The sequence below is a fragment of the Sardina pilchardus genome, chromosome 2 (genome assembly GCF_963854185.1).
Source record: "Sardina pilchardus chromosome 2, fSarPil1.1, whole genome shotgun sequence".
In the NCBI taxonomy this organism is placed as follows: Eukaryota; Metazoa; Chordata; class Actinopteri; order Clupeiformes; family Clupeidae; genus Sardina; species Sardina pilchardus.
In genome coordinates this window covers 45,221,417-45,233,318 of record NC_084995.1, presented here as the reverse complement: position 1 = coordinate 45,233,318, position 11,902 = coordinate 45,221,417, and the positions used below count along the sequence as shown (strand labels likewise).

At 47.1% G+C, this 11,902-nt stretch overlaps 1 protein-coding gene across 1 annotated transcript in view; it reads right to left on the bottom strand.

Moving 5' to 3' along the window:
• Positions 1-11,902, bottom strand: part of LOC134099884 (supervillin-like) — a 71,876-nt gene that overhangs the window by 22,426 nt on the left and 37,548 nt on the right. Inside the window, exons 20-26 of the mRNA XM_062552913.1 lie at positions 11,157-11,204; positions 6,542-6,689; positions 4,521-4,613; positions 4,301-4,381; positions 3,433-3,610; positions 1,941-2,110; positions 1,253-1,315 (exon numbers count right to left, since the gene is read on the bottom strand). Of these exons, the coding sequence (XP_062408897.1) occupies positions 1,253-1,315; positions 1,941-2,110; positions 3,433-3,610; positions 4,301-4,381; positions 4,521-4,613; positions 6,542-6,689; positions 11,157-11,204 (781 nt within the window). The remainder of the gene's footprint in view (positions 1-1,252; positions 1,316-1,940; positions 2,111-3,432; positions 3,611-4,300; positions 4,382-4,520; positions 4,614-6,541; positions 6,690-11,156; positions 11,205-11,902) is intronic.

The following is an 11,902-nucleotide window of genomic DNA, read 5'->3' as shown; positions in this document are numbered from 1 at the left end:
TAAAATGAACGATTCTCGTTGTCAATTAGACGTTTCTTTAGACAGAGCCATCTTCACTCCACTTGTGTAAATGTTATTGTTTGTGATTTGCGCAGGCTCGAAGTTTAGAATCTTTGGCGGTAAGAAATTGTGAAATAGAAAGAGGCAGAGCTGGCATTACTTTTTCTTTAAATTCAATGCTAAGTATATTTGAGAGATTGGCGCTGTAGGCTAGGCTACTGTGTGTGTTTGAAACACTTATGAGCCTAATTATCTTGAAATACAGTAGGCTAGTTAAATCAACACTGCAATTTGTCCCACTGATGCATGATATGGCAGCTATCAGACATCAGGTATGAAATACTATGGTTAGCCTAGGTGTTTTCAAATACTTGTAGGCCTATAGTTTGTGTGGCAGCCTATCATCTGTCTGAGAAGATTTTTTTTATGGATATGGATAATAGGCTATGTTCTTAGTTTCTATGCCAGTGTATAAAATTCAATTCAATTGAACTGAATTTTACTCTGATTTTATCAAATATTGTTGGATACAATTATTTTGCGGCGTCTTATTTTATGCGGCCCCTGAAAACCCAGTGATTTTTCCATCCGGCCCTCTTGGTACTGAAGTTGAATAGCCCTGGTGTAGGGGGTGTGCAGGTGTGTGTAGGGTGTGTGTAGGGGGTGTGCAGGTGTGTGTGTGTGTAGGGGGTGTGCAGGTGTGTGTAGGGGTGTGCAGGTGTGTGTAGGGTGTGTGTAGGGGGTGTGCAGGTGTGTGTGTGTAGGGGGTGTGCAGGTGTGTGTAGGGGTGTGCAGGTGTGTGTAGGGGGTGTGCAGGTGTGTGTGTGTAGGGGGTGTGCAGGTGTGTGTGTGTGTAGGGGGTGTGCAGGTGTGTGTAGGGGGTGTGCAGGTGTGTGTAGGGGGTGTGTAGGGGGTGTGCAGGTGTGTGTAGGGGGTGTGTAGGGGGTGTGCAGGTGTGTGTAGGGGGTGTGCAGGTGTGTGTGTGTAGGGGGTGTGCAGGTGTGTGTAGGGGGTGTGCAGGTGTGTGTGTGTAGGGGGTGTGCAGGTGTGTGTAGGGGGTGTGTAGGGGGTGTGCAGGTGTGTGTAGGGGGTGTGCAGGTGGGGATGATGGCCTCCTTCTCATCCCCGTCAAGGTTGCCATGGTCACGGACACCTCAACAGGCACAATTAGGTGGCAAGTCAAGGATCAGCCAGGGAGAATGCGGCTGGGAATCTCACACACACACACACACACACACACACTTCTCCTTACTGGCCAGTCCAGCTAGCGCTGCGTCCAACGGGCTACAGCTCTTACTCATACTCATGCTGACCGCTGGGGACCAGAGAGAGAGACCGTTAACACTCCACACACACACACACACACACACACACACACTTCATCCTCTTGCTCAGTTGAGGCGCTGCCATAAACACACACACTCACTCTTGTGCTTCATCCTCTTGCTCTCCAGCTAGCCATAAACACACACACACACACACACACACACACACACACACACACACACACACACACACACACACAGACACACTAACACGCACACACACACACACACGCACACACTCACTCTTGTGCTTCATCCTCTTGCTCTCCAGCTAGCCAGCCACACACACACACACACACACACACACACACACACACACACACACACACACACGCACACACTCACTCTTGTGCTTCATCCTCTTGCTCTCCAGCTAGCCAGCCACACACACACACACACACACACACACACACACGCACACACTCACTCTTGTGCTTCATCCTCTTGCTCTCCAGCTAGCCATAAACACACACACACACACACACACACACACGCACACACTCACTCTTGTGCTTCATCCTCTTGCTCTCCAGCTAGCCATAAACACACACACACACACACACACACACACACACACACACACACACACACACACACACACATACACACACTCACTCTTGTGCTTCATCCTCTTGCTCTCCAGCTGCCCGATGTTGAGGCGCTGCTCGGTGTACTCGTGGCGAATGTCCTGCCGCGCCGCCAGCATCCTCAGGGGGTTCCGGGACGCCTGGACGTTCCGGGCCGGACGCACCGCACGCTTGTGCTGCACCATCGCCGACGCCAGCCTGACGCCACGGCAGAGAACAGGGGAACAGGACGGAGAGAGAGACGAGAGATGGAGGGACGCCAGGGCAGAGAAGAGGGGAACAGGACGAAGAGAGAGACCAGAGATGGAGGGACGCCAGGGCAGAGAAGAGGGGAACAGGACGGAGAGAGAGAAGAGGGGAACAGGACGGAGAGAGAGAAGAGGGGAACAGGACGGAGAGAGAGACCAGAGATGGAGGGACGCCAGGGCAGAGAAGAGGGGAACAGGACGGAGAGAGAGAGACGAGAGATGGAGGGACGCCAGGGCAGAGAAGAGGGGAACAGGACGGAGAGAGAGAGACGAGAGATGGAGGGACGCCAGGGCAGAGAAGAGGGGAACAGGACGGAGAGAGAAGAGGGGAACAGGACGGAGAGAGAGAGACGAGAGATGGAGGGACGCCAGGGCAGAGAAGAGGGGAACAGGACGGAGAGAGAGACCAGAGATGGAGGGACGCCAGGGCAGAGAAGAGGGGAACAGGACGGAGAGAGAGAGACGAGAGATGGAGGGACGCCAGGGCAGTGAAGAGGGGAACAGGACGGAGAGAGAGACCAGAGATGGAGGGACGCCAGGGCAGAGAAGAGGGGAACAGGACGGAGAGAGAGACGAGAGATGGAGGGAGAGAGAGATGGTCAAAGGAAGATTTAGATACAGACAGAGGTAAAGAGAGAGTGTGAGAGAGGGAGGAAAAGTTGAAAGATGAAATGACAGAAATAGTCATAATAATAATGCATTTGATTTATGTGCACCTCACTTGACACTAAAGGTCACCTTACAAAATCAGCAATAGGGTGCTGTGTCCACCAATCACCTTACAAAATCAGCAATAGGGTGCTGTGTCCACCAATCGCGTTTTTTACGCTGGGAGCGCCCTCAACCTCCTTTTCTCTGCGCTTCGAGAAGTGTTTATTGTTGCTAAGTTACCAAAAGCAGAGACGGTTTATAACGAGAAGTGACATTGACGAGCCCGGCGCTGTTCTAAAAGTTGAACAGATTTCAACTTTGAGCGCTCTGAGCGCTGCGGTAAAAAACGGTCAGCGCCGAGAGCTTTTTTTCCGCCGAGGGCGCTCAGCGCTGTGAACACTGGGCTCCATAGACTTTACATTGAAAATGGTCACCGTCGGCGCAAAAAAACGCGATTGGTGGACACAGGGCCCAAAGCACTCAGTCAAGAAACCCAAAAAGACAGATCATAACATAAAAAACACTGATTTATAAACATGATAATACTACTAATAATACAATTGTGTGTGTGTGTGTGTGTGTGTGTGTGTGTGTGTGTGTGTGTGTGGTGGCCAGACATACTTTGGTGTCTGCTTGCCAAAGATGGCATCAAAATCATCGTCGATGCGAATGCGTCCCGGTGAGCGCGGCAGCTCGGTCACGTGGCGGTAGAACTTGGAGAAGACCTCATCATCCAGACGCATCACTTCCTTTACAGCTCGCTCCGTGACAGTCAGGGTCGTCTCCTGGAGCTCTGACACTGAAAACAAAAGTGATCAGATAGATAGATACTTTATTGATCCCCAAGGGGATCAGTCACCTTTATAGCAGTTACCTCAGTGATCAGTCACCTTTATAGCAGTTACCTCAGTGATCAGTCACCTTTATATCAGTTACCTCAGTGATCAGTCACCTTTGTATCAGTTACCTCAGTGATCAGTTACCTTTGTATCAGTTACCTCAGTGATCAGTCACCTTTATATCAGTTACCTCAGTGATCAGTTACCTTTAAAGCTGTTACCTCAGTGATCAGTCACCTTTATATCAGTTACCTCAGTGATCAGTCACCTTTATATCAGTTACCTCAGTGATCAGTCACCTTTATATCAGTTACCTCAGTGATCAGTCACCTATATAACAGTTACCTCAGTGATCAGTCACCTTTATATCAGTTTACCTCAGTGATCAGTCACCTTTATATCAGTTACCTCAGTGATCAGTCACCTATATAACAGTTACCTCAGTGATCAGTCACCTTTATATCAGTTACCTCAGTGATCAGTCACCTTTATATCAGTTACCTCAGTGATCAGTTACCTTTAGACCAGTTAGCACCACGCTAACATCATATCATATACCATATTCTCTACATAATATGTGTGACGTTTGAGTGAGAGGACAGACACACACACACACACACACACACACCCTCACACACCCACACCCTCACCTTTGCTGTTGATGCGTCCAATGAAGGCCTCCAACTTGTCCAACTTCTTATCAGACTCCATCTCAGGCCGAGCCTCAAGCTCTACACAGAAGAAACACACACAACGTGTGTGTTCGTGTGTGTGTGTGCATGTGCGTGTGCGTGTGTGTGTGTGTGTGTGTGTGTGTGTGTGTGTGTGTGTATATGTGTGTATATGTGTGTGTGTGTGTATGTGTCTTACCATCTTGGGGTTTGCCAACAGCAGGGCTGGTGCCTTTGAGTTTGGTCGAGACAGGAGACAAGATGGGGCTGATGATGGAGGATGTAGCCAGACCTGCACGCACGCGCGCGTACACACACACACATGAAAAGGTTAATGTGGGTCGGAGTGAATACAAACTTTTATTGGTGAGAAGGGTTCGTTTTTTAATCATTTGTAAGGATCATACATTGAGCGTGTCTTTGTGTGCGTGTGTGTGTGTGTGTGTGTGTGTGTCAGTATGGTTATGTGTATGTCTGAGTGTCTGAATGCACATGTGTGTGTAGGTCCCTTACCTTTCTTCACCATACGTGTGTGTACAGTACCCTCCAGAATTATTGGCACCCTTGGTAAAAGTTGACTAAAAATAGGTCTAGAAAATAATCTTTAGGTGATTTATTGTACTCCCACAATGAAAACAATGAGGAAAAATACACCCGGCAAGGGAAGCAAATTTATTCTGAGAAAAAGGAAAATCTCATAAAGAAATAAATGTTTTTAATAAAAACACGTCACTCACATTTATTGGCACCCCTACTTGTAATACCTTCTTAAACCTCCCTTTGTCAATAAAACAGCATGTAATATTCTTCTCTGACACCCCATAAAGATTGAGAATACAAAGTAAGGGATTTAAGACCATTCATCTTTACAAAACCTCCCCAGATCGTCCAGATTGCTAGGTCCACACTTGTGCATTCTTCTCGTTGACTCATCCCACTGTTTTTCTATGGAGTTTAGATCAGGGGACTGCTATGGCAATGTCTGAAGCTTGATTTTGTGTTCAGTAAACCATATTTGTTTTGATCTGTGCATTTGTTTTGGTTCATTGACCTGATGAATGATCCAATCATGACCAACATTTAGGGCCTTGGCAGAGATTGTTTGATTTCCTTTGAAAATATTCAGGTTTTTCTTGGTGTTCATGATGCCATGCACCTTAATTAGGTTCCCAAGGCCTTTGGGAATTAAAACAGCCCCACAATAGCACAGCCCCTCCACCATAATTCTGATTAGGCATGGGGTTCTTTTTAGTATAGTCATTCTTCTATGTACGCCAAAGACACCTTAAGTGTTTTTAGCAAAAGAGCATAATTTTATTTTCATCTGACAATAGACCACACTCCCAGACATGTCATGGTACCATTCAGTAACTCCTGCCATTTACATTGTTCATTAAATGACTCTACTGGCTTTAACCTGACATGCTGTCTAAATAATCTATTAGCAGTGAGGTCACTTTTGAAGATTTTTGGGGGGGACTTGGTGACCCCAAGATGACAGCTTTGTCTGTAACTCTCAACAGTGGTTCTTATGGAATTTTTTGCCTATCATACCATCCTCCATACTGTGCGTGGGAGCAAAATAGCCATGGGTCTTTGTCCAAGCATGTTTGCCACATTTCCAGATGATTAGAACCTTTTAGTCATCATTTTAACTGGAAATATAGCCATTTTCAACAAAATACCTAGTTTCCATAGATATTCTCTTACTTACCAATGTCAACACAATTTCTTTTTATTTCAATTTAGTGTATTCTCTTGTCTCTCCAATGTTGAAAAATGACTAGAGGATTTAGCCTCTGAGTGACTTCATTTTCATACCATAGTGAAAAAGAACGTCATGAACTTCTTCTGAAAGTTCACAGACACTCTGATTTACTTTAAAACGTTGCATTTACATAGGAAAATGCTCCTGTTAAATGTTGTACATAATATGTTTCAGGGGTGCCAATAATTGTGAGCAAGCTGTTTTCGTTAAAAATATTTATTTCTTTATGAGATTTTCCTTTTTCTCAGAATAAATTTGCCTGCCTTGCAGGGTATATTTTTCCTCATTGTTTTCATTGTGGGAGTACAATAAATCACCTAAAGATTATTTTCTAGACCTATTTTTAGTCAACTTTTACCAAGGGTGCCAATAATTCTGGAGGGTACTGTATGTGTATGTGTGAGTGTCTGCATGTGTACGTGTGTAGGTGTGTACGTGTGTGTGTGTCATACCTTTCTTCACCATACGTCCGGCCACTGTGTATTGGCTGGAGTCATTGGCCACACCCCTGCCCGTGCTTTGCCACGCCTCCTCCCGTGTAGAGATCATCTGCTTCCTCTCCTCAATGGACATCTGCCCCTCCCCCTCATCTCCTGCAGCCTGATTGGACAAGAACACACAGGGGACAAAGGTCATGCATGGCCAAGGGTGGGGATTAGGGGACAAGTATCCCTGGGTATAGAGCTGGGTATAGAGTAGAGCTGGGTATAGAGTATAGATGGGTATAGAGCTGGGTATAGAGTAGAGCTGGGTATAGAGCTGGGTATAGAGTGGAGCTGGGTATAGAGCTGGGTATAGAGCTGGGTATAGAGTGAAGCTGGGTATAGAGTAGAACTGGGTATAGAGTAGAGCTGGGTATAGAGCTGGGTATAGAGTAGAGCTGGTATAGAGTAGAGCTGGGTATAGAGTAGAGCTGGGTATAGAGTAGAGCTGGGTATAGAGTAGAGCTGGGTATAGAGTAGAGATGGGTATAGAGCTGGGTATAGAGTAGAGCTGGGTATAGAGTAGAGCTGGGTATAGAGTAGAGATGGGTATAGAGCTGGGTATAGAGTAGAGCTGGGTATAGACCTGGGTATAGAGCTGGGTATAGAGTAGAGCTGGGTATAGAGCTGGTATAGAGTAGAGCTGGGTATAGAGTAGAGCTGGGTATAGAGCTGGGTATAGAGTAGAGCTGGGTATAGAGTAGAGCTGGTATAGAGCTGGGTATAGAGTAGAGATGGGTATAGAGCTGGGTATAGAGTAGAGCTGGGTATAGAGCTGGGTATAGAGTAGAGCTGGTATAGAGAAGAGATGGGTATAGAGCTGGGTATAGAGCTGGGTATAGAGTAGAGCTGGTATAGAGCTGGGTATAGAGTAGAGCTGGGTATAGAGCTGGGTATAGAGTAGAGCTGGGTATATAATAGAGCTGGTATAGAGTAGAGCTGGTATAGAGCTGGTATAGAGCTGGGTGTAGAGTAGAGCTGGTATAGAGCTGGGTATAGAGTAGAGCTGGTATAGAGCTAAGTATAGAGTAGAGCTGGTATAGAGCTGGTATAGAGTAGAGCTGGTATAGAGCTGGGTATAGAGTAGAGCTGGGTATAGAGCTGGGTATAGAGTAGAGCTGGTATAGAGAAGAGCTGGGTATAGAGTAGAGCTGGGTATAGAGCTGGGTATAGAGTAGAGCTGGTATAGAGTAGAGCTGGGTATAGAGCTGGGTATAGAGCTGGGTATAGAGTAGAGCTGGTATAGAGCTGGGTATAGAGTAGAGCTGGTATAGAGAAGAGCTGGGTATAGAGCTGGGTATTGAGTAGAGCTGGTATAGAGCTGGTATAGAGTAGAGCTGGTATAGAGAAGAGCTGGGTATAGAGCTGGGTATTGAGTAGAGCTGGTATAGAGCTGGTATAGAGCTGGTATAGAGTAGAGCTGGGTATAGAGTAGAGCTGGTATAGAGCTGGTATAGAGTAGAGCTGGGTATAGAGTAGAGCTGGTATAGAGTAGAGCTGGTATAGAGCTGGTATAGAGTAGAGCTGGGTATAGAGTAGAGATGGGTATAGAGCTGGGTATAGATCTCGGTACAGGTAGAACTTTGCTCACCCATGAACACATGACTTAAGTGTCAATATGTGACCTGAGTATCAACACACATGACCTGAGTATCAACACACATGGCCTGGGGTTTGTTTCCCAAATCATAGTTCCTAACCTGTTAGCAGCTCAGTTGGCAGGCAATGGGAAATGGCATTGCAACGCAGCCCTGAGCATTCACCTGAGTCATAATTATGCCACCAGTGCAAACGCGATAACAAGGAACCCGCCATGGGGCAATCTCATCAATACAACAATGACAATCACTGTCATTTGGACGCCATTTTAAATTTCCAATGCAGCTCCCCAAAAATCAACAAGTCATCAATGTACTCAAATGCGCCCCCGCAGTGGCGCAACAATACTGCACCATACGCCGGCGAACCAGGCTCGATTCCCGCCCCGTGGTCCTTTCTGAATCCCACCCCTGCTCTCTCTCTCTCCCATTCACTTCCTGTCACTATCCACTGTCCTATCATTAAGGCATAAAAGGCCCAAAAAGTATACTTACAGTATACTTATTACAAAATGAATACTCAAATGCATTAGCATGCAGATTAGGACAGACTACAGCTATTTGACACTGGCACTGCGCACACACACACACACACACACACACACACACACTCTTACCTGCTGCTCAACAGACTGTGATTTTACATTCATTGGCATGGGAGGAGGAGGAGAATAAGTGGCAGCAAAGACTGGTTCCTACAAACACAGGTCCGCCCGCGCACGCACACACACGCACGCAAAGTTGTTCACACACACATACGCAACGAACACAACACAACACAACACAGGAGAGAACGTTGACAAGGATAAAGAAAGAGGCAAACCGAGAGCAACAGATCATGGAATATGTTAAAGAGGTTCTAGAATCTTGAATGGTTAGCAGAACACAGGTCTGATAAAACAGAAAACAATGCGGCGGGTTAAGCCCAACGCCCACCAGACATGCCGTTCAGCGGTGTTCGGCGGTCTGGGCTTGACGCGCAGGATTTTAGAATAGTTTTCTATCTCTGTGCGGCTGCTGCGCGGCAGACGTTTCCAGTGGGCTTTGCTCCATTGAAAACAATGGAATTCAAATTTTTTTCGTGGCGCGGTGCGCCGCGTACGTGTCTGGTGGGCGTTGGGCTTTAGAGCGGAGTTATGGGAGAGAGGGGGGAGAGAATGACATGGGGAAAGAAGCAGGGGTGGGGCTATAGGGGTGAGGGCTATAGGGGTGTAGGGGTGAGGCTATAGGGGTGGGGCTATAAGGGTAAAGGGGTATAGGGATATAGGGGTGTAGGGGTGGGGCTATAAGGGTATAGGGCTATAGGGGTGGGGCTATAGGGTGTAGGGGTGGGGCTATAAGGGTAAAGGGGTATAGGGCTATAGGGGTGTAGGGGTGTAGGGGTGGGGCTATAAGGGTATAGGGCTATAGGGGTGTAGGGGTGGGGCTATAAGGGTAAAGGGGTATAGGGCTATAGGGGTGTAGGGGTGGGGCTATAAGGGTATAGGGCTATAGGGGTGGGGCTATAGGGGTGGGGCAACAGGGCTATAGGGGTGGGGCTATAGGGGTGTAGGGGTGGGGCTATAGGGGTGGGGCTATAGGGGTGTACGGGTGGGGCTGTAGGGGTAAAGGGGTATAGGGCTATAGGGCTATAGGGGTGTAGAGGTGGGGGGTATGAGGGTGTAGCGGCTGGAGGATTAAGATGATGGCACATACTGTAGAAGCGAGTAAGAGCATAAAACCGAATTAATTGAAAAACGAGAGGAGGCACACACACCTGAAAAACTCACAGCCAATCAACTCTCAGCCAAGAATAGCCAATCAACTCACAGCCCAGTATAGCCAATCAATCCACAACCCAGTACAGCCAATCAATCCATAGCCAAGTATAGCCAATCAACCCACAGCCCAGTACAGCCAATCAACTCACAGCCCAGTATAGCCAATCAACTCACAGCCCAGTATAGCCAATCAACTCGCAACGCAACACACCCAACCACAGCCCATCTCAGCCAATCACAGTCCAACACAACCGACTCCACCTAATACAACCAATCAACTTGTAGCCCAACAAAACCAATCAACTAATAGCCTAATCCAACCAATCCAATCTCCCAACTCACAGCCCAGTATGGTGCCGCATGGAGCATTTAGAACCAGCTGTACGAAAATCCATGTTGGGCACGAGCTCTCATGCGCGTACATGTTGGTGGACGGGCACCTATCCGGTGGCTACAGCCAATCGTTACTAAGTGCGGAACTCCACAGGGCTCAGGTGTGCATTCCCAAGCAACTTTTACTTCTTCTTGTTACGCGGCAAGCAAGGTATGTGCATTATCGCCACCCTCTGAACTGGAGGATGACTCTCTTTTTACAGAATGTCCAATAAAAAACAATATTGGTCCATGCGTCATTTCCAGCTTGGGAACTTGGCATAATGGTCAGAGCCAACTGGCGCTGGATCTGAGCTCCAGTGTTCAATATGGCGTTGACTGAATTGGCCGGATTTACTAGCCTAGCCTCTGCCATTCATTTGATTAATTAGTCACGCTCTCCAGTTATATATAATACCTCCATGAACACAACCAATCAACTCCGAGTCCAAGTCAACCTATCAAGTCACAGTGAACCCAACCAATCAGCATCCAACATTGTGTCAACTGATTATATCGATCAACTCAGTGAGTTCAAATCAGACACACACACAGTCAGATAGAGAGAAAAGCCCCTAGACACTGAAAGCTAGGAGCACGGTACTGTAACACACTACAGTAAAGCCCAAAGATGAGCCATGGCGTATGGCGATCTCCAGTAATCCACTGAGAGATGCTGAGTTTGGGTGGAGAGGAGAGAGAGGAGAGAAAGGAGAGAAAAGGAGAAGAGGGAGATGAGAGGAAAAGAGAGTAGAGAAAGGTGAGAGTGGAGAGGAAAGAGGAGAAGAGGAGAGGAGAGAGAGGTGAGAGAGGCGAGAAAAGGAGAAGAGGGAGAGGGAGATGAGAGAAGCTTACCCAGAACTGCTCAGAGGAAGTCAACTCCTCCACAACAGCCCTCTCTTCCTGAAAGACCAGAGGGGGGTGATCAGAAATCACACTGGGAGTGTGTGTGTGTGTGTGTGTGTGTGTGTGTGTGTGTGTGTGTGTGAGTGTGTGTGTGTGTGTGTGTGTGTGTGTGATTTTGAACCTTTTAAACCTGTTACATGTTAGTCACAAGAGAAAAATCTCTGTGTAGAAATAACAGCTCCAGAAAGCAAGCTGTCCAACAGAGATGCTCTACAGGTCTACACTAAGCTAACTTCTCCAACTACTACTCAAAACTAAAGCTATGCTAAGCTAACTTCTACAACTACTACTCATCACTAAAGCTATGCTAAGCCAACTTCTCCAACTACTGCTCATCACTAAAGCTATGCTAAGCTAACTTCTCCAACTACTTCCTAAAGCTAAGGTCAAACTAGCAGTGCCCCATAAGCAGCTCCAGCTATTTGTAAGGTTATTCCCACAGCTAACTTCTCCAACTACTGTTACTATGAATAAAGTGAAACCAGAACTTGTCCCTACATCAAACAACCAAGACGCATGTAATTCCTAAAGTTGGCAGATCCATCAAGCAAGATTTTCCATAGGTTCACAATGATCCTCCTTCAATCATCTCTACTGTCATCCATCTGTGCAGCAAACCACTCTAGCCCATCCCCATCCCTACAGTGTACAGCTCTAAACATCCCTAGAGCTAACCACTCTAGCCCATCCCCATC